Raw genomic sequence first — 26,004 nt, 5'->3', positions numbered from 1 at the left:
TAGGCCACAACTTCAAAACTACCTAAAAAGCCCTAACATGGCTCTGGTTTGTTTTCTAGGCCATTTTGAAGTGATGGCCTAGAAAACCAAATTTGCAAAAGTTAGGCCACCACTTGAAAATGACAAAATAAACGCGAAAACAATGTCAGCAACGACAAATTTTTTTCGAAAAGACACACTGACTCACGCTGCCTAAAATCTCCCCAAAAACGTCCTAGAACTCACATCCGCCCCCAAAAACCGAACTTCCAAAATCGGCATCGTTCGACTAGCCCATTTCTGTGGCAACATTCGACAAGTCTCCGGTCTCACAACGACCACTCTCAACATTCCAGTATCGATTTCCAAGAACAGATCTTTTCGATCTTCATCTCGCTCCGATGGCAACTGACAAACATGTCTGGCTCGCCGATAGCAAGTTTTATCCTCGATAAACTCTTCCAGAAACAGTACGACATTGACCCAAGAGAAATATGTATTTTGGAATTTCCCATTGATTCCAAAGGCGGCACGATTCTCCTCGGACAGCGATGAGAAGAATTGTTGGAAATCCGCCGAGAAATTCAATAAATTCCCTCGAATATCGAATTCTTCCGGAATCACATACGCATAGAAATCGTCCGTGCTACAGATCACTCTTTGAATTTTCAACTCTTCCCCTGACTTCAAATTCTGTGTATTCACTTTTCCGCAAAGGAATTTCAAGGCGGTAGAGAGATTATTCAACAATTTCGAAGCGTCCATTTCGAGCAAATTTTCTGGTAAAAACGACGGATCGATATTAGAGATGTCAGACTTTGCATTGGCGGTGGTCTTTCTCTCTCGCGCACGTTTTTCTCGATTCTTGTCGAATTTTAAGGATTCCAGCGAGAGATCGATACAGGATAGGGTTCGACGAATCGGGCGGGTTGGAGGATTTTGGCGATTCAGCCAGTCGTTAATCATTTGATTTTTGCTGAAAATCTGAAAGGCGGTTAGGCGGGGAATCGCATGGTTTAAAGGGTCTAAATGTGTAAGAAACATGTAGGTTGAAATTGAAAAAAAAATAAAAATTTCAAAAAATCGCATGAAAATGCGAATTTTCGGTTTTTTTGCGGAAATTTTTAAAAATTTCGATTTTTTTCAAACAATCGCAAAAATCCGACAATTCGCGGAATTCGAAATTCTTGGAAACTGTAAAATTATTAATCGCAAAAAAGCAAAAAAATCTGAAAATTATTTTTTCGCAGTTTTCGGAATTTTTGAAAATTTTCAGCAATTTTATATTTTTCTGAATTTTTTAAACTCACTCTTTTATAATTTTACAGTCTTTAAGAATTTTGAATTCTCGTAAATTTCGGTTTTTTTTCCTTTTTTTATCGAATTCCCGGCAATTCTAGGCCATTTTTAATGGAAAATGAAAAGCAGGAAATTTTCAGTTTTGGCGGGAATTCAAAACCGAAATTCGAAAAACAGCGATTTTTCGAAGATTTTACATAATTTTCTACACATTTTTGGTCCTTTTCCCCCTTTCAAGCAGTCTAGACGATTCCAGAAGTTCCAATTCCCATTCGAACCTTCAAATTCTTCAATTTCTCTCGATCTGAAGGCCCACACGGATTTTCAGCGATGAAATCCATCGCGTAGTGCTTCTGCTCGACACGATGTCCACTTCCACCGTCGATCGTTTTGTAGTGATGAAGATTATTGATGAATTGAGCGTCGCAATCTGAAAAATTGGAAAAAATGCTCTTTATGAGCTCAAAAATCCAAAAAAAAATCGAGAAAAAATACAAAAAAAAAAGTTTAAATATTCGTACTCGAATTCTTATTATAAATCTCCTCTCGGTATTTTTTCGGCATGCCCGACCGATTTTTTCGATTATTTCCCTCTTTTTCCACAAATTTTTGGTACTGCTTGTCATGCTCCGCTCGCGGATCTTTGTCTAACTGCTTGATTGGAATGAGATCTCCTAAAAATTCAAAAATTCATGAAAAATTGATTTTTTGCCTACGATCAGCGAGAAAAGCCATGATATAGGAGTTGCATTCATCAGGAGGGATGTCTTCTGTGTTGTCCGTCAACATTTCTGGAAAATTACAGCTTTTTTAATTAAAAAAACGGGTTTTAAACTTTCAAAATTTGGGCACTCGCGGTGCAATGCGCGATGCAAGCGCGCTCTGTTGACACAAATCTAGCGCGGGAATTCAAACGGGGAAGAGTTTTTCGATCAATTCTTTGATTTTTTCCCCTTTTTCTCCCAGTTTTCAGAAGAAAAAAGCTACTAACCATGAACGAAACTAACAGGAGCACTGCAGGGTAATTAAAATAGTTTTTTCAAACATAAAATCGCCGTTTTTCAGCTCAAATTCCATTGATTCCGCGGAAATCGGCGATCCAGCTGTGGAGAGGCTCGCTCCGGTCTCTGTAAAGTGAGTTTTTCTTTTTTTCTCGAATAAAAACTAACAATTTTTCTAGAAGTTCCCAAAAAATCCATCGAGTGTTCCACGAGCTCATCGATTCCTGGAAAAAGTATACGGATATGGAGGATGGCGATCGAATTTCGCTTCTTTTGCAGAATTATACGGTGGAAAAGCAGCTAGAGCAAGTTGGAGCCATGGAGAAAGAAGAGATACTGGGTTAGGAAGGAAACAAATTTTAAAATTTTGGAAAAATTTTTTTTTTGAAAATTAAAAAGTTCAATTTTCAAATTTTTCCAGAAGTCCTCCGAGTAAATCTTCGCAAAATGACCACTATTCAAGAGGAAAATGAGCTCCTGACCCGGAAAAATCGCGAAGTTTCCGAAAAATTGCACCGAATCGAGCATCGGGTCGGCAAGGCTCAAGTCAATGTGTTCGATCGTGTTCAAACGGTCACTATGGACATTCTGAAGGAATTTCATGAGCGCGAATTGGAGTTAGCACGGAAATTGGAGGTTTTGGAAGCTCAGAAAGCAGATTTTACGGCTAGGAACGAGAAATTAGAGGCGAAAATTCGAATTTTCGAGAAAAATGTGGACTCTCTACAGGCGAAAAATGGGCGGTTGGCGGAGCTAAACGACGAGAATGAGCAGAAAATTGCTCCGTTTTCGAGGAAAATCGAAGTTCAAGACGATGAAATTTTCCATTTGAGAGAGCAGCTGGTGAAGGCGAATGAGTTGGCTAGGGAGAAGACAGAAGAGGTTTTTTTTTAATTTTTTGGAATTTTTGAAAAATTTCAAATCTGTGGTATTCGCGGCATTACCAGAATTTTTGGAGTTTGTGGAATTTTTTAGAATTTTATGAAAATTTGGAAATGTGTAATTTACAGCTTTTGTGAAATTTCCAGAATTCTTGGTTTTTTGAAAATTTATGAATTTTCTGAAAATTTCGGAATTTTCTGAAAATTTATGAATTTTCAGTTTTTCTGGATTTTTTGAAATTTTTGTATTTTTTATTTTCCAATTTTTTTGGTTTTTTTCTAAAGATTTTCCAGATTATTGAAATTTTCAAAAAAGTTTTTTTTTTGAATTTTCCAGAAATTTAGTTTTGAAATTTCGAAATTTTCAGAGTTTAGAATTTTTTGAAATCTTCCAAAATTTTGATATTTTCAGAATTTCCAAATGTTCTGGAAACTTGGAAATTTTCATAAATCCCGGAAGTTTTTTCGGAAGTTTTTGAAATTTCAGATTTTTCGTTTTTCAGGCTCTCCATGAAGCCGTTGAGGCGCAGAGAGTGAAGACGTTAATTCTGAAGGAGCGAGAGACGGCGAACACGGAGGCTGCGAGACAGAAGGAGATGTTGATGAGGGATATGGTAAGGAGCAGTGTATCCTTTCGACACGACTTCGAGAATCTTCTCGAGGGATCTTGCAGAAGCCAATCTTGCAAAAGTTAGGCCACTACTTCAAAATTACCTAGAGAACACACCAGGACCATGTTAGGGCATTTTTAGGCCATTTGAAATGGGTGGCCTAAAAAACCAAACTTGGAAAAGTTAGGCCACCGCTTCAAATGACCTAGAAATGGCCTGACATGACCCTGGTGTGTTTTCTAGGTCATTTGTAGTGGCCTAGAAAACCAAATTTGCAAAAATCAGGTCACAACTTTAAAAAATGACCTAAAACACAAATTTTCAGGACAACTACAAAGCGGACCTGGAGAAAGACCTAACCATCCGCCATCAACGACACAAGAAAGAAGTGGAAGCTCTAAATGCGAAATTCGACTCGGCGATGGCCCACAGTGAGCAGACGATTCAAGAATTGAAGACGAAAAATCATCAGCTGGAGGCCGAAATTTCGAAATACAAACGGAATTTTGCTATCATGGAGGCACAGATTAAGGTGGGAAAAACATGAAAATTCAGTCCCAACGGCCTCGAAAAACTGCTTCTAGAATGTTCTGGAACATTCATTTTCTAGTTTTAGCCTTCTAGAAGTTTCCAGAGATGAACTGAGAATTTATCACTGTTTGAAGCATTTTTCTTGAATTTTTTGAAAATAGCGAGTTTTTAGTTTTGGCGGGAAATTCAAAATTATTCAAAAATCTAATTTTTAACCCGATTTTTTCCAGGGAGACGTGAAACGAAGTCTAGCAGTCAACTACCACGAAATGATGAATATCGTGTCCTCTGGAACCTGCCGACTGCCCTCACCACCTCGCGAGAATCCATTCCTTCTTTTGGATTCTGAAAATCGACGGCCAGTGTCACCGAAACGGACCCTAGGCGTTCAGACGTCGTCAACGTCTTCTGTAAAAGGAGGAGCCACGTCGTCACGAGACGCCAAGAAGACGACGACGTCAACGAAATTCTCATCGTCGGTGAATTCTGGAACTGGAGGATTGGGATCGTCTGGAAGAGGAAGATCTGCGTCGTGTTCGAGGAAATAAATTCTTTTTTTTATATTTTTTTTTGTCTGAAATTTGTTTGATTTCTATTATTATTGTTGTGCGAAAAAATTGGAGCGAGGGAGTATTTTTTGCAGTCTGAATACGGTAGGCACCTCGAAGCGACAAGCCTAAATAGCGCATAGTCGATGGAGACGCAGATAAATATTTCGATTAACTGTCTGCGTCTCAACTCCAATTTTTTCTGACAACAATAATATTCTCATGCAAAAAAATCGACTACAGTAACCCGGAAATTTTTTTCCGGATTTTTTTCTCTCGATTTTCCTGTTGGTTTTCGTAAAAAAAAACATTTTTTTAACGTCAAAAAGTTATATTTTCCGATTTTTTAAAGGAAAAATAGTAGAAAAATCGACGAAAATAGAATTTTTCAGGTTACGGTAGTTGATTTTTCTGTACTTCAAACATGTTTTCCATTGAAAGTTCCTTTTTTTTCGCTTGTAACCACCTCCCCCATAGTCTGTATATCTGTGTCCCCATATCCTCTTATATACTTGGAATTTTTAATTCAATTTTATGTGATCTCGAAGAGAAATTTTTAAATTTTTTGTACCGAAAAAATTAATTTTTACCCATTTTTCTCAATTTTTTAGCTCAAAAATTGCTCATTTTCCCTCGAAATTAGTTTAAAAAAAAAAACGAAAAAAATTGAAATTTTAAACAACAAAAATCTAAATTTTTGAACATTTTCTTTAAAAAAAATTTTTTTTAAAGAAAAATGAAAAACAAATCCAAACTTTGGAATATTTCAAAAAATCCCAATATTGGAATTTTTTTTTCAAAAATCCGAATTTTGGAAAATTTCGAAAAAATCCGAACCTCGTAAAATTGGAAAAAAAACCAAAATTTCAAAAAGCCAGAATTTTTGAAAATTCCAAAAAAAAAAGTTAAAATAATCCAATTTTCAGAAAATTACAAAAAATCAAATTTGTCAAGAATATCTTAATTTTGCGAAATTTCAAAAAATCCAAGTTTTGCAAAATTTCGAACAAAACGAAAATTTGGAAAACTTTTCATACAATCCAAATATTGGAAAAATTCGAAAGATCTAAAATTTTAAATAAACCGAATTTTGGAAATGTTTGGGAAAATCCGAATTTAAAAATTTCCAAAAATCCAAACTGTTGAAAATTTTTAAAAATCCAAAATTTCGATAAATTCTAATTTTGAAAAAATTTCAAAAAAATATGAACGTACCAGAAAAACTCTAATAGAACGCCATCCGAATCGTCAAATTTGGGCCCATGTTTCTCATTTTCTGTGAGCGATATCAGAAAGTGTTTAACTAATAAAATGTTGCTGATATCATGATAAACATTTTATTAGTTGACAACTTTTTGATATCTTTCAAAGAAAGTGAGATATTTAAGCTCAAAGTTGAAAGCTAGGAACCCTTCTATTACAGTTTTTAAAGTATCTCCTTTTCTTCCAATTTTTTCTCTTCCAATTGCTCATCCTTTTTTCGAGCTCCTCCCCCCTCCCTTTCCCGGATATATCACTTTCCGGTTGTTCCATCCCGCCAAAAAGAAGGCCCTTGTCGCCTCCCCCACTCCGCCTCCAAAATTAAACGCGATTCATGTGTCGAGTACTGTCTGTCACCCTCTCCATTTTATAAACTATTTCCCCTTTTTTGGAATTTGGGTTCAAGAATTGGGAGGAGGAGATGCACACAGAAACCCATTGACGCTCCACGAGAATTTCGGAATATCATGGGGTCATGTTTCTTTTCAAATGGGCGTTCAATTTTGGGATATTTATATAGGTTTAATTTTTTTTTTCTTTGAAAATTTCGAAATTTTGATTTTTTGGGAAAATTCTGAAATTTTTGTGTTTTTGGAAATTTTCAAAGTTCGAAATTCGTAATTTTCGAATTTGTAAAAATTCTGAATTCCTAGGGACTGCAAACTTTTGAAAATTTCCTAACTTCTTGAGTTTTTTTTTGAAATTTGGAATTTCTGAGTTTTGAATCCTTTAAATTCTGAATTCTTGAATCTTTAAATTTCAGAGTTTTCGAGTTTCTGAACTTTTGAACTTCTCAATTTTTGAAATTTCAGAAATTTCAACACTTCTGGAATTTACGGATTTGTGAGCTTCTGAATCTCAGAACTTCAAGATACGAAACTCTAGGACTTTCAGAATCTCTGATTTTCAGAATCTCTGAATCTCTGAATCTTGGAATTTCAGAATCTCTGAATCTCAGAATCTCAGAATCTCAGGATTTCAGAATTCCACAAATTCCGAAAAATCCCACTAATCCCAAACACCGTAATGTTTTAAAAGATTCCTGAAATTCCTAAAATTCCGAAAATGCCAAAATCCTAAAAATTCCCAAAAAGTGTCAAAATTCTAAAAAACGCAAACATTCCAAAAATTCCAATAATCTTGAAATTCTAAAAATCTAAAATATTCTTTTTAACCCAAGCGATTTGAAAATTCCAAAAACCCCTTAAAATCCAAGAATCTTTTAAAAACCCCTTAAATCTCAAAAATCTTAAAGGATCACAGAAATCCCTGATCCCCCAAAAAGTTGGAAAATCTCAAAAATTCCCAAAATCCTTTTTTGGAGTTGGGGCTTTTCCTGATTTTTTGGGAATTAGGTACTTTTCAGACATTCTAGATATTTCGGGAATTTTGAATTTTCGAATTTCACATTTCCAACAAAAAAAATTTTTTCAAAGAACTTTATTCGTCCAAATTCAATATTTAAACAGTTCCAATTTCTCGAACTTCTCTCCTTTTCCGAAAAATTCCAAAAGCGTCCTCATCCAATTGAACCCTTTGCTCCTTCTCAAATCATGTATCTTATCATAGCATTCTCTAGCACTCTGCTCCTCCTCCTCTTCCGTTATCTCTCTTCTTCCGGAGATCTGTTCCGGGAAAAAATTGTCTTCCAGTTCGTCTCTTTTCTTGTTCAATTCTTTGTACATTCTGTGAAAGGCTTCAAAATCTGAATGATCTGTTGCCTGGCGGAATTCTCCGTGGAGGTATTCGTTGAGTAGTCGTTGAAAGAGATCATCGAATTCTCGGGTGTATTGGGACTTTTGGGATTCACGAAGTTTGATTTGAGACATCTGGAACTTCAAACTGTAGTTGGACAGGCGAAAAATAAGGAAAAATAATACATTTTATCTCGTTTACTTCAAAAGTTAGCGAAAAGTGACAAACTGATAAAATATTTTTGATATTGTGATTAATATTTTGCCAGTTAATCACTTTTCAATATCTTCCACAGGAAATGAGATACATTGAATCAAAGTTTAGGTACGATTAAGTTTCAAAAATTCAGAACGAAGAAATACAAGATTGATATTGAAAAGTTTAGGGATTACCGTAATTTGACCCCAAAATAAGGGTCCTTAGGCTATTTAGAATGTCTGCGTCGAAATAAGTTTTCCGAAGAATAGAAAGACATTTCGCGGAAAAAAGAGAGTTCAAATTTGGAATTTGGCGCCATTTTTTGATTTCCGATTGGCAGGAAAGCTTAATGATTCAGCACCTAAGTCTACGATTTTTTTCTAGAATATGTAGTTAACTTTGACCCAACTTATCTTAGTTCTTATAAAAGGTATCAAGAAATGGTCCACGGACAAAATGTTACTGATATTATGATGAACATTTTGTTTGCTGATCACTGTATGATACCTCTCACAAGAACTAGGATAAATTGGCTCAAAGTTTTTGTTCAAGAAAGTTACAGAAAATTCCGGACTACCGTAATCTTTCTAGGCTAACGTAGTTGATGGCCCAGAGATGGTCTAACATGTATGTTAACATGGTGGCTTAACTTTTTCAAGTTGGGTTTTCTAGGCCACTATGGGCGTTTACAATGGTAGCCTAGGAGACTAAACTTGCAAAAGTTAGGCCACCATGACAAAATGGCCTAGAACGCACTGAAAAAATCAAAAAAATGTTTTTGAGAAAAAAAAAATATTATTTGAAAATTTTAGGATTTTGTAATGGTTTTTGGAAAATTTTTTAAATAACAGAAATTCATCATCACTACGGAATACAAAATTAAAAACACAATAGATGAGTCACCGGTCAGCCTATAAACAAAAGATTACACAGGTGTTCTTTATGTTTTCATCGAGTGATAAACAATTGTACATAGTAGAATACCAGATGATGATGAACGATAACCGAGACCGAGAACTTTTAGTTGTGAAACCATTGGCTCATAGTTAAGGTCACAAAAATGTAGGACTACCGTAATCCTAGCCGTCAACTTTGACCCAATTTATCTCATTTCCGGTGAAAGGTTTGAAAAAGTGTTCAACTGACAAAACGTTGTTAATATTATGATGAATACTTTGTCAGTTGACCACTTTGTGATATATTTCAAAAGAAATGAGATAAATTGGCTCAAAGTTGAGGTACGGGTAGTTTTTCAAAAGTTCAAAATTAGCATGAAATAGCTGCTATCTTATAGTTGATGCAAATTAGCCAATAACGAGGAACAATCAATAATGCACGCACATAAATTCGAATGTCTTGATGGCACCTACAGATATGCAGGCACGCAACATGGTCCATTCAATGGACTCCATTATTGGTCCAGTCAGAAGACACACACAAAACACAAGCAGATGGTTTCTTTAAATCATGGTTTTTTAGGATTCGGATTCCATTGAAATTAGAAGACTTTCCTACAAATCGAAAATCAAAAAAAAATAGCGCCGAATTTCAAATTTGAACTCTCTTTCTTTCCGCGAAAGATCTTTCTATTCTTAAACTTATTTCGACGCAGATATTCTAAATAGCCCCTTATTTTGGGGTCAAATTACGGTAATCCCTCCAACTGAACGTCACCCCCCCCCACAACTCTCATTTTGAGGTCAATTATCTAGGTTTCCATGAATATATCGAAAATCTGTCAACAAATAAAATATCTTCCTTATACATAAGAATCTACATGCGTCTGTCTGTCCTAATGCCAGGCTGCCCGCTTCTGAAAAATTTGAAACTCTCTTTACCATCCCAGAACAAAAACTTTTCAATCAATCTTGTGTTTCTTCTTTTCTCCGATTGATCGATGATGATCCTTGTTTCATGCTAAAAAAGGTTCGTGCGCCCTCTCACCTAATCCCTCTCTAACCCATTGGTTGTTTTGACTATGTTGGCAGTTTCTTACGTTTTTTTTCGATGACGAGAACTGGTGGCAGTGTAGCTCCGCTTTTTGGAAAGTTTAAACTTTTGGCTTGTAAATTACCATTCGGTTTACGTCCCTCTGGGGCTGAACCTCCTGGGTTCCGCTTTCAGTACCCGTAATCTTATAAAAAAGTAAAAAAATCAAAAAAATACGCTGCAAATGTTACATTTATTTATTATAAAAATGATGATTTCAAAAATGAATGGTCAGATCAATGGGTTCGATTCCCGGACGATGCACTATGCTTCCGTGTAATGTGAATATTTAGAAGGCCAGAGTACATCCTTGAAGCAATATCAGTTCTGGTCAAGGTTGAATCTTCCGCAGAATCTTCCATTCGCTGTCGATGTCCAGGGCCCAGGACCCAGGACCCAGGACCCAGGATTCCGGATTCCAGATTCCGGATCCTGGATCCCGGATTACGGATCTCGGATTCCGAATTCCGGATTCCGGATCCTGGATTCCAGTTTCCAAATTCCGAATTTCGGATTCCGGATCCTGGATTCCGGATTCCGGATCCTGGATTCCGGACTCCGGATTCTGGATTCCCGGAAGCCCGGAAGCCTTCCCGGGTCCCCTCTCAGGGCGCTCCGAGAAAGGCAGAACTGATTCTTTTCTCCACTTCTCTCTTCCTTTATAGTATTCTCTGAGGTCAATGGGTCATTTAGGTAGTGAGTTTTTTTTTAAATATTTTTTTTTTCACCATGTTCAAATATCATTTGAATTTCTTCCTTTTGAAGTCTGTGAAACTCGATAAAAAGAGCGTTCCCTTGAAGCTGATTTTCTCGTTTCTTGTTTGAGATATCAAAAATGTGTTAACTGATAAAATGTTCCACGTAATATCAGTAACATTCTGTCAATTGACCATTTTTGGTATCTTACACAGGAACCGGGGATCACTGTATGTCATCGTTCTTGAATCTTAAGGCTTAAAGGACAAGTCCCCCTTCCTTTAAGAGCGTTACCAAACATTCCAAAATCAATGTTTTAGAGATTCAAATATTTTTGATTCTCTTCATCCTATATCTCACGTATCCCTGACCCCCAGCAGGTCAATGCCCTACTCCCATATCACAATTAGCACCTCCTTTGATCATAAACAACTTCCTCTCCCTCCCTTTCACATGTGGCTCATTTTCTTCCCACTTCTTATCATATCACTTATCACCTCATGCTCCCTTGAGATTTGTTAGCAAACACTTGTAGGCTCCTCCACTCTATTGAAAATCTTTATCATCAAATCTACAGAATGAGACATCAGAAGAGATTCGAGAGATAAATTGAACAGTTGTTCAATACTGACAACCTCTGGGACATTGTAATATTTCTTCGCCACTGGGTCACTCGAGAAGAAAAAGAAGAAGGCAACTTTTCGGGTTGTCTGCTCCAATGATTTTGCTTTTCTTCTCGTTTCTCAAGACATTTCTCAAATTTTTTCTTCTTTTTCTGCTCTCTCCCATCATTATTTTTCATATGAAACAACTACCCAACCCCATTCTCTCGTCATCATCATCATCACATTTCAATTTTGTTTCATTCATTTTTCTCGGCTGTCTTTTTTGATGGCGTGGCTTGTGAGTTTTGTTTTGTTTTGATTTGAACTCCAACATGCATTTTTGAAAGGAAATTGCAAGTTTTTGAAAAAGGGCTCATAATTTTTGCAGAAATTTTTGAAAATATTTAATTGAAGTTTTGTAAGAACAGTCCTTCATTTTTTTTTACATCGTTCAAGTTTTAATTGTCAAAGCTATTGCTGTGAATTTTTAAGTTTTATTGTTAGAATTTTCAAAAGATTAGAGCCACGAAAATTTCTGGAATAACGGAGATTATAGGCATTTTTAAATCTCAGTGTTTGAAATTTTTCGGAATATGCTTTTTTTTGGATGAAAGCTCTTGATTGATAGTTTAAGATAGTTTGCACTTTTGATATGTGGAATCTAAAGGAAAAGAATACTGTAGTTTTATTAGGATGAAATTGCCTATATAACTCTTTTCCTATTTGATTTTGGAATGCCGAAATTTCAGATTTATCAACAAATTTTTTCCAACAAATTTTTGGATCATTGGATTTTGCAATTCGAGAAGCTTGGAATCCTAGAAGTTAAAAATCTTAAAATTTTAGAATCTCAGAATCTCAGAATCTCAGAATCTCAGATTCTCAGAATCTCAGAATCTTATATAATCACAGAATTCCAGAAATTCCGAAAAATCCCACCAATCCCAAAAACCCTAAAATTTTAAAAAAATCCCTGAAATTCCTAAAATTCCGAAAATGCCAAAATCCCAAAAAATTCCAAAAATCTTGAAATTCTAAAAATTCAAAATATTTTTTTTAACAGAGACGATATGAAAATTTCAAAAACCCCTTAAAAATCCAAGAATCCCTAACAATCTAAAAAACTTAAGCAAAATTCCAGAACCTTAAAAAACCCAAAAATCCAAGAATCTTTTAAAAATCCCTTTAAATCCCAGAGTCCCAAAAACCCCTTAAATCTCAAAAATCTTAGGGAATCACAGGAATCCCTGATCCCCTAAAATTGGGGCGTTTCCTGATTTTTTAGGAATTAAGGACTTTTCAGACATTTTAGGAACCTCAGAATCTCAGAATCTCAGAATCTCAGAATCTCAGAATCTTAAAATCTCAGAATCTCGAAAGTTAAAAAAAAATCAGAAAAAATGTCAAAATCCAGAAAATCCCAGAAAACAAAATCCCAAAAAAAAATCTCGAAAATCTTAGAATCCCAAGGAATCTCAAAATTCACAACATTTGAAAAATCCTAGAAATCCAGAAAAATCCCAAAGTTCTCAGATCCCTAAAAAAATCTCATGGTCAAAATTATGATTCCTAAAGCCCAAAATAGCCGATTAGATCCGGAAAATGTTCGATCACCTCTAAAACCGATGTTTCTGCTAACCAAGACTGTCAGAAGCAGGGCTACTGCTTTTCGGTTAAGGTGCTTATGCGATAGAATTCGGAGGCCTAGCCTAGAATTTTCTGGACTGGGACACGGCCGACCGCAACCAACCGCGGCACTGACTGTCTTGCTACTGACCCAAACACCAAACGACCTACACCCTTGAAATTTAGGGTTTCAATGAATATTCCAATGCTCCTCCTTTTTACACAACCCCCCTTCTCCCCCAGACCCTCCTCCTAACACTTGTCCATAAATCTGAACGATCCTCTCTCGTTTGCAATTTCATTCTTCTTCTTCTTCTGAGAAATAGATTGTACCCCCTCCCTACACATGTCACATATTCTCACCTTTTTCTCCTTCTCCTTACTTTAAACTTTTTGCTGTCCCTTTGAATATTCCTTCATATTCTTATATTCCCCCGCCCTTTCCACAAGTTTTTTTTCGATCCCTATGACTTCCATCCAACCCATTGTAACACTTTTTATTCCGGAATTTTTCTGGCTCCAGGAGCACACACACCGAACATGTGAATATTATATACTTTATTTTTGACTTCTGTTTGGCACTATTTTTCTATGAAAAATATTTCCATTCAATTTCACATTTTTTTCTAATAATTGGCGGACCCCATAACAAACACACAACCCAAAAAATAATGCGTTTTTTGGCACCACCACACATTTATGAATTATTCGGATGGACCTGTTTTTTGGGGTTTCGTGTCTGTGTGTCCGGATGTCCAGGGTTTGCTATTATTCTGAAATTCTGAATTTATGAGATTCTAAGATTCTAAAATCCGGAATTTTTTTTGGATATTTTAGGATTTTGGGATTTCAGAAATTTTGGGATTTTAGGAATTTTTGGGATCTTTCAGATTTTTGGTACTTTGTGATTTTTGGGATTTTGGGATTTTTGGAATTTTTTGAGAAGTTTCGGGATTAAAAGGTTCTGAGATTCTGAGATTCTGAGATTCTCTGATTCTGAGATTCTGAGATTCTGAGATTCTGAGATTCTGAGATTCTGAGATTCTGAGATTCTGAGATTCTGAGATTCTGAGATTCTGAGATACTGAGATTCTGAGATTCTCTGATTCTGAGATTCTGAGATTCTGAGATTCTCTGGATCTGAGATTCTGAGATTCTGAGATTCTGAGATTCTGAGATTCTGAGATTCTGAGATTCTGAGATTCTGAGATTCTGAGATTCTGAGATTCTGAGATTCTGAGATTCTGAGATTCTGAGATTCTGAGATTCTGAGATTCTGAGATTCTGAGATTCTGAGATTCTCTGATTGAGATTCTGGGATTCTATGATTGAGATTCTGAGATTTTGAGACTTTGAGATTCTGAGATACTGAGATTCTGAGGTTCTGAGATTCTGAGATTCTGAGATTCTCTGATTCTGAGATTCTGAGATTCTGAGATTCTGAGATTCTGAGATTCTGAGATTCTGAGATTCTGAGATTCTGAGATTCTCTGATTGAGATTCTGGGATTCTATGATTGAGATTCTGAGATATTGAGACTTTGAGATTCTGAGATTCTGAGATTCTGAGATTCTGAGATTCTGAGATTCGGAGATTCTGAGATTCTGAGATTCTGAGATTCTGAGATTAGTAGGTTTTGAGATTCTTTGATTCCGGAATTTTTGAAACTTTTGGGGTTTTTAAGGTTTCTGGTTTCAGTTTTTTTAGATTTTGGGGTATTTGGAACTTTTGGGGGTTTTAGCGAATTATTATGAATTCTGAAATTCCGGGATGACGAGCTTTTGAGATTCTGAGACTTCGAGATTAGTAGGTTTTGAGATTCTTTGATTCATATTCTGAGATTCTGAAAATCTGAAATTTTAAGGTTTCAGCTTTACCTCAAAGTTTCTGAAATTCCAGAAAGTTTTCAGACACCTAAACTCCTAACTCCTAGAAAATTCAAATTGGCCAAATTGGAACAATAAAAAACTGAACGATTCATTTTATTGCTGATTGTTTTTCGATGCTTTTTTACCCATAAAAATAACAACAATTTTATATGTTTCCATCAGACCCACATACATCACCTGCATCCATTCCCCGTCTTCAATTTCATGTTATTTCAGGTCCTCCTTCTCAGAAAACCGAAAAAAGACGAAATTAAAAACATTCAACGAAAACGCGACAAACGACGAGACAAGCTAGGACATAAAAATCCAATTAGACGAGAAGACACACAAAAATTCTGAATTTTAGAAGACGTGGGGTCTTCAGATGACTTGACACGGGGGGAAGAAAAATGAAATCAATTATTCATATAGAGTTTCCAAATAAAAAATTGGGTTTGCTGGGTTTTTGTTTGTTAAAAAAAGTGAAATGGAATGGAAAAAAATATTTTTGGGGAAAAGTTGAGAGCTCGGAAATTCAGAATCCCAAAATCTTAGGATCCCAGAATTTCATATTTCTAAAATTTCACAATTTCAGAATTTACGAATTTCGAAATTTCAGAATCTTAGAAGTTCAGGATTTCAGAATCTCAGAACTTCAAAGTCTCAGAATCTCAAAATCTCAGAATCTCAGAATTTCAGAATCTCAGAATCTCAAAATCTCAGAATCTCAGAATCTCAGAATTTCAGAATCTCAAATCTCAGAATCTCAGAATCTCAGAGTCTCAGATTTTCGAAATTTACGAATTTCGAAGTTTCAGAATCTTAGGATTCCTACAACATCCCAAAATCTCGAAAAATCCGAAATCCCAACAAACCAAAAAATTCTGAAAGTCTCAAAAATCCCGAAAAAATTCGGAAATTCCCAAAAATCATAAAATCCTGTAAAAACCCCAGAACCTCGAAATTTTTAAAAAGTCCCGAGAAGTCCCAAAGTTCCTAAATTCCAGTAAAATCTCAAAAATCCGTCAAGTAAATCCAAAATCAATATTTGCAGTTCTGGGACTTTCGTGATTTTTTTGGGATTTTTAGAATTTTGATAATGTGGTTTTTGAGGCACTGCAATTTTTGAGAATTTTCAGGATTTCGGGATTTTTCGGAGTTCTGGGATTATCGGAATTTTATGGGAATTTCGAAAAATTCGGGTTTTCTTGAGATTTTCAGACTTTGCCCAAATAAATCCCAACTTGGACATCTCTCTGTATTCCCTATTCTCCAGGTCAACTCTTATGACAGCGTGGGAGTGTTTCCACCACCGGAAGCCTCCCCAAAAATCCATTTTCCATAATGCCCTTTCCATCTTTTGAGATTCCTTTCTTCTGATTACTTACCGACGACGTCTTCTTCTATTCTTCTTCTTCTGATTTTTCTCCATCCCTTTCTCCTTCTAATGAACCTTCAATTCCACATCACCGACTTTTGAGATGGGCGGTTTGGGCTGAGCGCTGCATCCGGAAGTACGCCAGCATGAGCACACACCCAAAAAGCACACCCCCCCCCCCCCTCCCTAATAAGGGGGCGTGGTTTGGGTGGAGCAGTCGAGGAAAGGGAAGGAGAAGGTGGTGATTATTTTTTGTGTCCTCCTTCTTTTTAGGATGTGTAATTTTGAAATTTCACAATTTCCACCCAGATCTATAATTATGAGTAGTTCTGGTTTCTTCCGGAAGGTTCCCACCCTTTAAGAATTTGATATTTCCCCTCTTTGCTCATTCCCTTCTCCTATTTATTGCTCAGCTTCTCAATTCGTGTCGACTATCAATTAATCCTTGCCCTCTTATTCCAGTGCACACCTTCCATAGGATGTATCGGTGTTGTTCGTCGGAATGAACTCATCTGCTTACTTCTTGTTATTTTTGGCGTTTTTCATTTTCAAAATCAACGGCGGAAGCAACGAATGCTACTCATGCTCGGGTGTCTGTCATAATGAGCCGTGTAATTGTCAGGTGAGTCTTGTGGCCTAATTATCTCGCTTGCTATGAATGATATCAAAAATCTGTCAATTGATAAAATATTGCTGATATTATGATAAACATTTTGTTAGTTAACTAATTTTTTATATCACTAACAGTAACCAAGATAATTGAGCTCAGAAAAGTGGTCGGCGTTCTATTGCAGACCTCACACACTACCATCTTTGAGTACGTTTCTCTCGGTTCCTAGGAGAGCTATTAAAATTTGTCAACTAATGAAATGTTTATCATATTATCAGTAATATTTTATCACTTGACCACTTTTTGGTATTTTTTATAGGAGCCGAGATAATTGAGCTCAAAGTTGTATTAGAGTGCTATTAGAGCATTAGGTCCGCGAGGTCCTTTTTTCTTCAACTTTGCATTCTTCAAACAATATGCTTCAAAAATACTCGTCCACGTTTTTCTGCTTCCAAAAAGAAGTCACAATCCCATAAAACATGGCAACACATGCGTCGTTTCAAAACGAGCTCATTTTGGAGCCAGCGTAAAAGGGGGGGGGGGAAAAGGAAGGGTTAACCTTTTTATGAATTTCTAAGGGGAAGAGGAGGGGCAGCAGTGGTCATAAAAGTGAATGGGGAGAAAGGAAATAAGAGGATGAGAGGGGCAAAAAAAAAGTAAAACCTCTAATTGAAGGGCCCTTGTAATTTCAATTTTCAGACAAAATGTAGCTCCCGTAAACCTTGTTATATTTAGAACGGCTCCCTAACTTTGAGCCAATTTATCCCGGTACCTGTGGAAGATATCAAAAAGTGGTCAACTAACAAAATATCTATGATAACATAATGAACATTTTATCAGTTGACAACTTTTTGGTGCCTGTTACAGAAAATGAGATATGTGAGCGTAAAGCTGACAGAGTGATGACTAGGGGTTGTTTAGGGGATATGTCGTTGAAGTTTCCAGATGCGGTGATAATCTGGAAATTGATTTTTGAGCTATAAAAACGTTTTTTCAATGTAGGCATTAAAAATATAATATTTATATAGCTGAACACTTTACTTTAAATTTGATCCATTTTGAGATATGGGGTTGCGAAAAATAGAATCTCCCTTTAAATTGGGGACACATATATTGACCCAATTTATCTCGACTCCTGGGAAAGTTATCAAAAAGTGGTAAACTGACATAATACAGATCATGTTTTGCTTAATGTTTTGTTAGTTGACCACTTTTTGCTACCTTTCATAGGAACCTAGATAAATTGGCTCAAAGTTGACAGTGATAAGTCTCATACAGAATGCCGCCACTGAATTTTGACCTCAATTATCTCAGCTCCTGTGAGAGATATAAAAATTTTGAAAACTACAAAAATGTTGATGATATTTTGATAAATATGTTGTTAGTTGACCACTTTTTGATGTCTTTCATAGGAACCGAGATAATTAAGCTTAAATTGAAGTATAGGGGCGCTTGTCATTAGGACACCGGTCCGGCCTTGGCCTATCCCAGTATATTCCGGCCCTCGACCTATTTAAAGAAAATAAAAGGATTCAAAAAACCTGAAACACGGCATCTTTTTCACAAACAATTCTTCTTTCCAGATGGGTTCCTGCGAATCTGGCCAATGTTTCATCGAAAAGAAGCCCACTGAAATTCCCGGCTCCATGAAAATCACCAAGGGTGAGTCATCTACATACATATTCGCACTATTCTTGTCAAATAGATTGACAAGTCTTTTTAAACAAACTTTAATTTCGTTTGAAGGTTGCCTCCGTCGGACATCACGAATACATCATGGCTGTGAATACGATCATTTCTCGGACCACATCCTTTGCGTTTGTCAGGGTTTGTGACAAGAGATGCACTTTGAGCTCAATTATCTCGGTTCATTTGAAAGATATCGCAAAGTCGTCAATTGATAAAATATTAGTGATATTATGATAATTAATTTATCAATTAACAAATCTTTGACATCGCTCATAATAACAGAGATAATTGAGCTCAAAGTACGAGGGCATAATGTTGGAGACCTCATTCACTGCCAACTTTGAGGAAGTTTATCTCGGTTCCTGTGAAAGATATCAAAAAGAAGTCAGTTAACAAAATGTTTATCATAATATTAGCAACATTTTACTAGTTGACAGATTTTTGATATAACAAGTAGGGAATTTCAAAAGTTTTAATTTTCACATCAAAGTACTGAAATTTCGAAAATTTTTGTGAGCCACGTGAATCTTTTGAATCTCCCAAAAGATGGACCGTTAAGTTTTTGGGAGCAGCGTGTTTTTTCAACAAATATAACAGAAATATTAACACTTTCATATAGAATATTTTTCCCAAAATTAAAACTTTTGAAAATCACTACTTGTTATATCTCCCATAGAAACCAAGATAATTGAGCTCAAATCTTTCCAGGTCACTACTGTAACGATAAAGTGGTCATGAACACGACTCGTCAGAAATACACTCGAACTGTGACATGTCGAGAATGTTCTGAAAAACAACCGGATTGTGGATCGACGTGTGAGGGGCATTGGTGTCATGAGGATATGAGTACTGGGGCATCCGGATGTGGATACGGACCACCAGCCCTTCCATTTTACTATCGAGGTCCTGAACTGTTCTACTATCGGAGCAAAGTTTGTATTACGTTGAGCAGGTATAGAGTTGCATTGTATGTATATCAGATCATCATATGACTTTGCAGGGGTGCTGGAAAGCCACGTCGTCATTGTGTGTGCAGTACGAAAATGTGTAATACGGTTTATAACTATCAGTTCAATCAGTATAATATCAAGGATCGGGAAAAGGAAGGAAGCACGAGGGCGAGATCGTTAACGTTGAGGTAGGTGAGATTAGGATTTTCGGAAGTGTTGGGAGGATCTCAGAATCGGGTGTTCAGATTCCTTCAGTTCTAAAATAGATACCTAGATTACAGAGTGAGCATTTTAATGCACCATTCACTTCCAGATTTTAAAACTCTGAAATTCCAGCGCCACCGATTATACGCTTCCACTCCAAACGTGCTATAACTGTGAGACGAACACTCAGGATGCTACATCGATGTCTCACACGACGAATTGCAGAAGTAATAGGTGTCTAGGTGAGATTCTTTTTCATATATTTTACAGGAAATGAGATAAATTGAGTCAAAGTTGAGAGATGCTTGCTATACTGCGCTTTAAGCACAATTATCTCGACTCCCATGGAATATATCAAAAATGTATCAACTGATAAAATGTTTGTGTTTTTATGGTAAACAGTTTTTCAGTTTATTGCTATTTGATAACTCCAACGGGAGTCGAGATAATTGAGCTTAAAGTGTAATGGAGGACTTCTATTGGAGAACTAACTCACTATCAAATTTGTGCCAATTTATCTCGGTTCTTCTGAAAGCTATCAAGAAACAGTCAATTGATGAAATATAGGTGATTTTATGATAAACATTTTGTTAGTTGACCACTTTCTGATAACTTTAACAGAAGTCGAGATAATTGAGCTCAGAGGGGGCCCCGTCTAATGGAGACCAAACCTACTGTCAATTCGATGAAGTTTATCTCGGCTCCATTGAAAGATCATTACTAATAACATTCACCAGATTCCGTATGTTTATGTATGTCGCGTGACGGTTAACCCATTCAAAGCTAACCGATTGAGCTGAAACCTGGACAGATAGATCAGAAATGTGTCTAATTGAAGGCCCGACCTTTTCATTTTTCGAAATTTTGATTTTGAAGTCTTCTGGAGACGTTCCTTGGTTTCACCACAGTGAAGGGTGGAGGTCATGGCGAGGGAGGAGGGCGAGAGGGGAGAGGGCGAGGAAAACCCAAACACGTGTATGCCATTTCCGTAATCCCCGCTGTGGTCACCCGTGGTGTAGTGGATAGCGCGATTCAGGATTCGGGATTCGGGATTCCGGTTTCCGGATTCCGGTTTCCGGATTCCGGTTTCCGAATTCCGGATTCCGGATCCCAAATTCCGGATTCCGAATTCCTGGGTCCGGATTCCTTATTCGGAATTCGGGATTCAGGATTTCGGATTCCGGATTCCGGATTCTTGGGTCCGAATTCCTGGGCCCGGATTCCAGATTCCTGGGTAACCGGAATTTCTCAAATTCAGTATTTCGAAAACTTATAATTTCGGAAATTTGAAACTCTTTTCCAAAATGTAAAGATAAAGAGTTTTCAAACTTCCGAATAATTTGTATTTACTAATTTTTGATGTTCGTTCCGAATTTCTAGATTTCCATACTTATGGCTTTTCAAAATTTCAGTTCTGATTTTAAAGTTTCCGAAATTTTGATCTTCCGAACTCAGAAATCCTAGAACTCTGAATATTCTCTGAATATCCAAATTCCAACTTTCCGAGTTTAGACGTTAAAAAATAGTCCCCGAGCGAAAGTGGAAAACACTTTTCTGTAAGGTTACACGCACTGTAAACGGAGCCCAGGAGGTTTAGCCCCGGAGGGGCGTAAACCGACTGGTATTTAAAAGTGGTAAACTACAAAAATGTTCTGTTTATCAAAATATTCAACTTTCTCATTTTTCCATAGCTGAACAACCAACTTCCAGGTCACTACTGTACCTACGCCGCGCAACGTCACACCAGCAAAAGCAGTATGGGTCGTTCGAACATGGTGCACGCCGTCAGCGAACTTCAAGGATGCATGAATGTCTCCGATAAGTCGCATATTCAATTGGGCTGCTCGAGAAAGTGGATATCCGATGAGTACGAGGAAATTCATTGTGCCTGTAAGGGCTCACTGTGCAACAGTGACTCGCTAACAGCAACAGCCACCCAAAGTACCGTACCATTATTGCTCATTTCCCTATTTTTGATCTATTTTCTTTGAAATATCAAACTCCCTCCTCTCACTTGCCACATATCCTGAACCAAACTCCGAAGAAAAAAAAACACTCAATGATTACTGGTATTATGTTTATTTTTACAATAAAAATGTTCTAAACTAATTAAAGTTATGCGTTGGTTACTGTCAGTGTCCTTCCATCGAATTCCACATGATTCAGCCGTCGGACGGCCTTTCCAGCAGCTTCGGAATCCATATAGTCGATGATCGCCACATCTTTGTTCATCCTGAAAATCTCGTTATGAGCTTTTGAGAGCTTCATTTGTCTACGCCCACCACCCTCTCGTTCTCGTAGCGGCCTCGTAGCGCAGTGGTTGTGGGCGCGCTTACTATTCCACGAGCTTTTTGGCGACATGTTCGATTCCTTCGAGAAGTCGAAAAGTTTTTAAAGAATCACGCAACGTTCACTCCCTTCTCTACGACCTCCACCTGTCTAGTTTCAAGGTGGTCTCGTGGCGCAGTGGTTGTGGGCGCGCTCACTTTTCTGCCAGCGTTTTGAAATGGTAAGTTCGATTCGCACCGATGGCCGAAGTGTTTTTTAAACTCACGCAATGCTATTGATATCTCCTGTAGACATGAAAATCGACCATAGATCATCTTTGCTGGATGTTGGGGACAGATTCGTTACTGTAAGACTACTGTACTTCTTTTTAAAGCTATCTAGTTGTACCTTTAACCGGGAATCCATCAACGTGGCAAAAAAGAAAAGAAATAGTCAGGAAAATCAAAAGTTTTGGGGTCATATTTTTTTGTTCGAAAAATCACAAGTTTTGATAATTCGGTACATGGTGCGCCTTTAAATAGACAGAATTCCCGCCTGATTTGATGTGTTGTCTTGTCAGGCTGGCGCCAGGCGTGTTTTTATGTGATAAACAAACCGATAAAAATTTTTCCCAATTTTTCTTTTTTTTCCCCAAGGCCAATGGTCACTTGACACTAAAAGTATGTCTATAGAGACCTTTGATTTTTTTAGTGATAAAAACACTTTTCGGGGATTTTTCCGACATGGATTTATATGAGAAAGGAAACAAAATTTGGCCGAATATATTGAATTTTTGAGACTGAAAAAGGGGGCGGGGCGAAACAATTGAAAATTTTAAAACTGTTGAGAAAAGGGGCGGGGCTAAAAAGTGAACAAAAATGATAAATTTTTTTAGGGTACATGAATAAATTCTCGGGGAGAAAAGGGGCGGAGTCGAAGAAATGGGCGGAGACTGAGAGGAACAGGGGCGGTACTTGTAATATCAACCTATAATTCAGAAAATGGGTTTTTAGGGAAAACGGAGGGTTATCATCATTATCATCACACGGTGCATTTGATAGGATTAGGGGAAAAAGGGGGCGGAGCTTATTTAGAAATCCATGCTAACGATGAGATCGCGTGGCTCCACCTCGATGCCGACGACGCCTTCATGGACTTGGTCGAGGACGGCGGTGATCTGGAAAAATCGAATTTTGTAGTTTGTAGTCTCCAAAATCTAACTAAAGAGGCGCTGAAAATGGTTACAATATCTAAAAGTGATCGAAAGAAGCTTGAAAATGGTCAAAAAAGGTCTCAAATACCTAAATTTGGTCGAAAAAGGTCAAGCATGGACCGAATTATAAATTCTCTTGAAGGTAGTTTTAGATCGACTTTAGGCCACTTTCAGCCATTTTTGACCCATTTTTGATCAATTTTCAGCCATTTTTAAACTAAATTTAAGCCATTTTTGAGCTCTTTTCAACCTATTTTTGACCTATTTTCAGCCATTTTTGAAAAATTTCAAGCTGTTATTGATCATTTTCACGTCGTTTACGACTAATTTGAAGCCATTTTTCCCAGTTTCAGCCATTTTTGACCCATTTTCAGTTATTTCTGACTAATTTTCGGCCATTTTTGACCAATTTCGAGCCATTTTGTGTCCCATTTTCAGCCATTTTTGACAATTATCAGCGGTTTTTCACTAGCGGTATTCCATTTTACGTCGTATTTGATTAACTTTAAGACATGTTTGACCTATTTTAGGCCTTTTTTAGACAATTTTCAGCCATTTGTGACCCATTCTCAGCCATTTTTACCCCATTTCAGCGATTTTGACCCATTTTCAGTCATTTTTGAGCAATTTTCAGCCCACTAGTTTTTACGTCGTATTTGACCTTATTTTAGGCCCTTTTTAGACAATTTCCAGCAATTTTTTGCTAATTTTCAGCCATTTTTGACCAATTTCAATCTGAAAAAAAACCGAACCTTATGCTTTGCCGAGCTGCTCATCGCTGGCGATTTTCCAGCGTGCCGTGGATCGGGATGCTCCACCAAGAACTGCGCATTCTTGACGCCCATCGTCCGCGCGAGACGCATCTGCTGGAAGTCTGGACACGCGAACGGCATACGCTCGATCGGCGATTTGTCTATCGTCGCCGACATCTCATCGTAGCGAAGTGGCACCTGGATTGGCGTTTGGGTTGGCTCGAATTGGAATTCGTGGACTGGAAAAAAATGGGGAATTTCAGACCGATTTTGTTGGAACTTTGAATTTTTTGAATTTGGCGCCAAATTCAAAAATTTCCACCTACCTGGCTCGTAGAGCTGCGTGGTCGACGACGCCGTCGCCATCTTCTGAACCTTCTGCTTGTACGCCTTCTCACGATACTGCGTATCCATCATGATCACACCGTCGACGTCGGTCTGGCCGACAGCGATGATGCTCTGGAAATTTTCAATGGTTCTCAGAAGATTTGACATATTGTACTGATATGAAAGTACTGTAGAAGTCGTCAGTGGTCCCACAACGACAGCTACCGTAACCTAAAAATATTTGACTGAAAACGCACGAAAATAAAAAATCCAAAAAAAAATTTTTCAGATTACGGTAGTCGTCGGTGTGGGACCTTCGGTCACTGTCACAGGCCTAGATGGCCTAGAGATCCAAAACTATTCCAGCCAAAGAAAAAAAACCACAATTTACCATACTTGTAAAATTCCGGGCCGGCCCGCCAAAGCTCGGGCCCGGACCGGTATAAAAAATCCTGCATTTTTGAGCCAAATTTTGAGCTCTTAATATATTTTTTTTCCAAAATTCTCGTTTTTTTCATACTTGTAACGGGCCGGGCCGGGCCCGTCGATTCTTAAGTTTTGAAAATTTCAAAAAACACATAAGGGGTCCCTTATAGGATTTTTTTTTTCGATCAAAATTTTTTCTGGTTTTTTATCTTTTTTGAAACAGACAAACAATCTAAAAAACAAAAAAAATAGAGAAAATTATATTGTGAGCTCAAAATTTGGCTGAAAAATACAGAATTTTTGATACCGGGCCTTCTGGGACGGGCCCGGGTTTTGAAAATTTCCTCAGTCCGGCCCGGGCTTTAGCGGGCCGGCCCGGAATTTTACAAGTATGATTTTTTTGTTTGGTTTGTCTGTTTGATCAAAAAAGATCAAAAAACTAGAAAAAAACATTTTGATCGAAAAAATCACATAAGGGTCCCCCCCTTATGTGCTTTTGGAAATTTATGCCGCGTTCAAAGTAGCCTCCAGGAACTGAAAATTGCGTCCAAAGCTGTCAATTTTTCCAGGTTTTCCATGGACTCAAATCTTCGATTTCCCTCGTTGTAGCTGTGTTTTTTTCTTCGACATCAATTCGAGGTCCAAAAAAAGAAAGTTTCTTGTTAATTTACAGCGGACCTCGAAAAATTAACACAGCTACAACGCGGAAAATCGAAGTTTCGCGCTCCTGGAAAACCTGGAAAAATTGGCAGCTTTGGACGCAATTTCCAGTTTCTGGAGTCTACTTTGAACGCGGCATTAAAATAACTTGTAAAATGACGGGCCCGCCGGGCCTTCGAAATTCGGAAAAAAGCCCGGCCCGGCCTGTTACAAGTATGCAATTTCCAGACTTTTTTGTCGAAAAATCGCAACATTTGAAATCCCGCCCGAGCTGGAATGTCTCGGCCATATCCAGAATGACACTTACGTGTTGAGTGCTCTCCACAATGTTGTCGAGCTGCTCGCGTTCACGATTCTCGTCCTCAACCTCATCTTCCAGCCCGGAGCGTGGCGTTCCCGAATCCGAGTGCTGGTAGTTCGGACCGTCCGCCTCGTCACGAGTTCTGAAACTTGGACGGGGGTCAAAATTTGAACTTTTTTGTTCAGTGGAGCGCGGTTTCCAGCTGTTCTTGCCGTTAAAGGTGGTGTACGGTGAAATTTTTATTGCAACAAAATGTGCAGAAGCGCATGTAGATTGGCATAAAAATAAAGAACGAATTCAAAAATATTCCTTCATCGAGAAAAAAGCATCGAAAAATAGGCTGAATGCCCTTAGGGACGAGCTTTTTTTCGCTTGTTTTTCTAGACCAACCGGTGAGTAAAAGCGCGCGAATTCAAACTTTCAAAAAATTTTTCCATTG

The 26,004-nt window shown here is 37.5% G+C and overlaps 9 protein-coding genes across 9 annotated transcripts in view; 3 read left to right on the top strand and 6 right to left on the bottom strand.

Annotated features, from left to right (window-relative positions):
• The window catches only part of CBG01440, a gene marked incomplete at both ends in the record, with an annotated part of 10,465 nt that extends 9,520 nt beyond the window's left edge, over positions 1-945 (bottom strand). The window contains one exon of the mRNA XM_045236863.1: positions 226-945. Within this exon, the coding sequence (XP_045091837.1) occupies positions 226-945 (720 nt within the window). The remainder of the gene's footprint in view (positions 1-225) is intronic.
• Positions 946-1,520: 575 nt separating this feature from the next.
• On the bottom strand, positions 1,521-2,067 carry CBG01441 (the record flags this gene model as incomplete). The annotated part of the gene is made up of 3 exons (XM_002636138.2): positions 1,521-1,708; positions 1,800-1,952; positions 1,995-2,067. 3 exons carry the CDS (start codon positions 2,065-2,067, stop codon positions 1,521-1,523), a joined length of 414 nt encoding a protein of 137 aa, XP_002636184.2.
• Positions 2,068-2,270: 203 nt separating this feature from the next.
• CBG01442 lies at positions 2,271-4,850 on the top strand (the record flags this gene model as incomplete). The annotated part of the gene is made up of 7 exons (XM_045236862.1): positions 2,271-2,299; positions 2,344-2,412; positions 2,459-2,619; positions 2,701-3,161; positions 3,691-3,774; positions 4,097-4,303; positions 4,533-4,850. 7 exons carry the CDS (start codon positions 2,271-2,273, stop codon positions 4,848-4,850), a joined length of 1,329 nt encoding a protein of 442 aa, XP_045091838.1.
• A 2,714-nt stretch (positions 4,851-7,564) lies between these two features.
• On the bottom strand, positions 7,565-7,939 carry CBG01443 (the record flags this gene model as incomplete). Its single annotated transcript, XM_002636140.1, has 1 exon — positions 7,565-7,939. One exon carries the CDS (start codon positions 7,937-7,939, stop codon positions 7,565-7,567), a length of 375 nt encoding a protein of 124 aa, XP_002636186.1.
• A 2,424-nt stretch (positions 7,940-10,363) lies between these two features.
• Positions 10,364-10,657, top strand: CBG01444 (the record flags this gene model as incomplete). The annotated part of the gene is made up of 1 exon (XM_002636141.1): positions 10,364-10,657. The coding sequence occupies one exon, from the start codon at positions 10,364-10,366 to the stop codon at positions 10,655-10,657; it is 294 nt and encodes a 97-aa protein (XP_002636187.1).
• A 3,216-nt stretch (positions 10,658-13,873) lies between these two features.
• Positions 13,874-16,219, bottom strand: CBG01445 (the record flags this gene model as incomplete). The annotated part of the gene is made up of 2 exons (XM_002636142.1): positions 13,874-14,531; positions 16,176-16,219. The coding sequence occupies 2 exons, from the start codon at positions 16,217-16,219 to the stop codon at positions 13,874-13,876; spliced, it is 702 nt and encodes a 233-aa protein (XP_002636188.1).
• A 448-nt stretch (positions 16,220-16,667) lies between these two features.
• CBG01446 lies at positions 16,668-21,609 on the top strand (the record flags this gene model as incomplete). The annotated part of the gene is made up of 7 exons (XM_002636143.2): positions 16,668-16,787; positions 18,359-18,437; positions 18,522-18,602; positions 19,173-19,416; positions 19,465-19,602; positions 19,751-19,860; positions 21,329-21,609. 7 exons carry the CDS (start codon positions 16,668-16,670, stop codon positions 21,607-21,609), a joined length of 1,053 nt encoding a protein of 350 aa, XP_002636189.2.
• A 124-nt stretch (positions 21,610-21,733) lies between these two features.
• CBG26994 lies at positions 21,734-22,312 on the bottom strand (the record flags this gene model as incomplete). The annotated part of the gene is made up of 2 exons (XM_045236861.1): positions 21,734-21,851; positions 22,173-22,312. The coding sequence occupies 2 exons, from the start codon at positions 22,310-22,312 to the stop codon at positions 21,734-21,736; spliced, it is 258 nt and encodes an 85-aa protein (XP_045098013.1).
• A 664-nt stretch (positions 22,313-22,976) lies between these two features.
• The window catches only part of CBG01448, a gene marked incomplete at both ends in the record, with an annotated part of 3,922 nt that continues 894 nt past the window's right edge, over positions 22,977-26,004 (bottom strand). The window contains 4 exons of the mRNA XM_045236860.1: positions 22,977-23,063; positions 23,852-24,090; positions 24,178-24,310; positions 25,572-25,707. Coding sequence (XP_045091839.1) covers positions 22,977-23,063; positions 23,852-24,090; positions 24,178-24,310; positions 25,572-25,707 — 595 coding nt within the window. The remainder of the gene's footprint in view (positions 23,064-23,851; positions 24,091-24,177; positions 24,311-25,571; positions 25,708-26,004) is intronic.

This window comes from Caenorhabditis briggsae (assembly GCF_000004555.2).
Source record: "Caenorhabditis briggsae complete genome, chrV, whole genome shotgun sequence".
In the NCBI taxonomy this organism is placed as follows: domain Eukaryota; kingdom Metazoa; phylum Nematoda; class Chromadorea; order Rhabditida; family Rhabditidae; genus Caenorhabditis; species Caenorhabditis briggsae.
The sequence above is the reverse complement of the archived record's forward strand: the minus strand, read 5'-3'. Positions and strand labels throughout refer to the sequence as shown.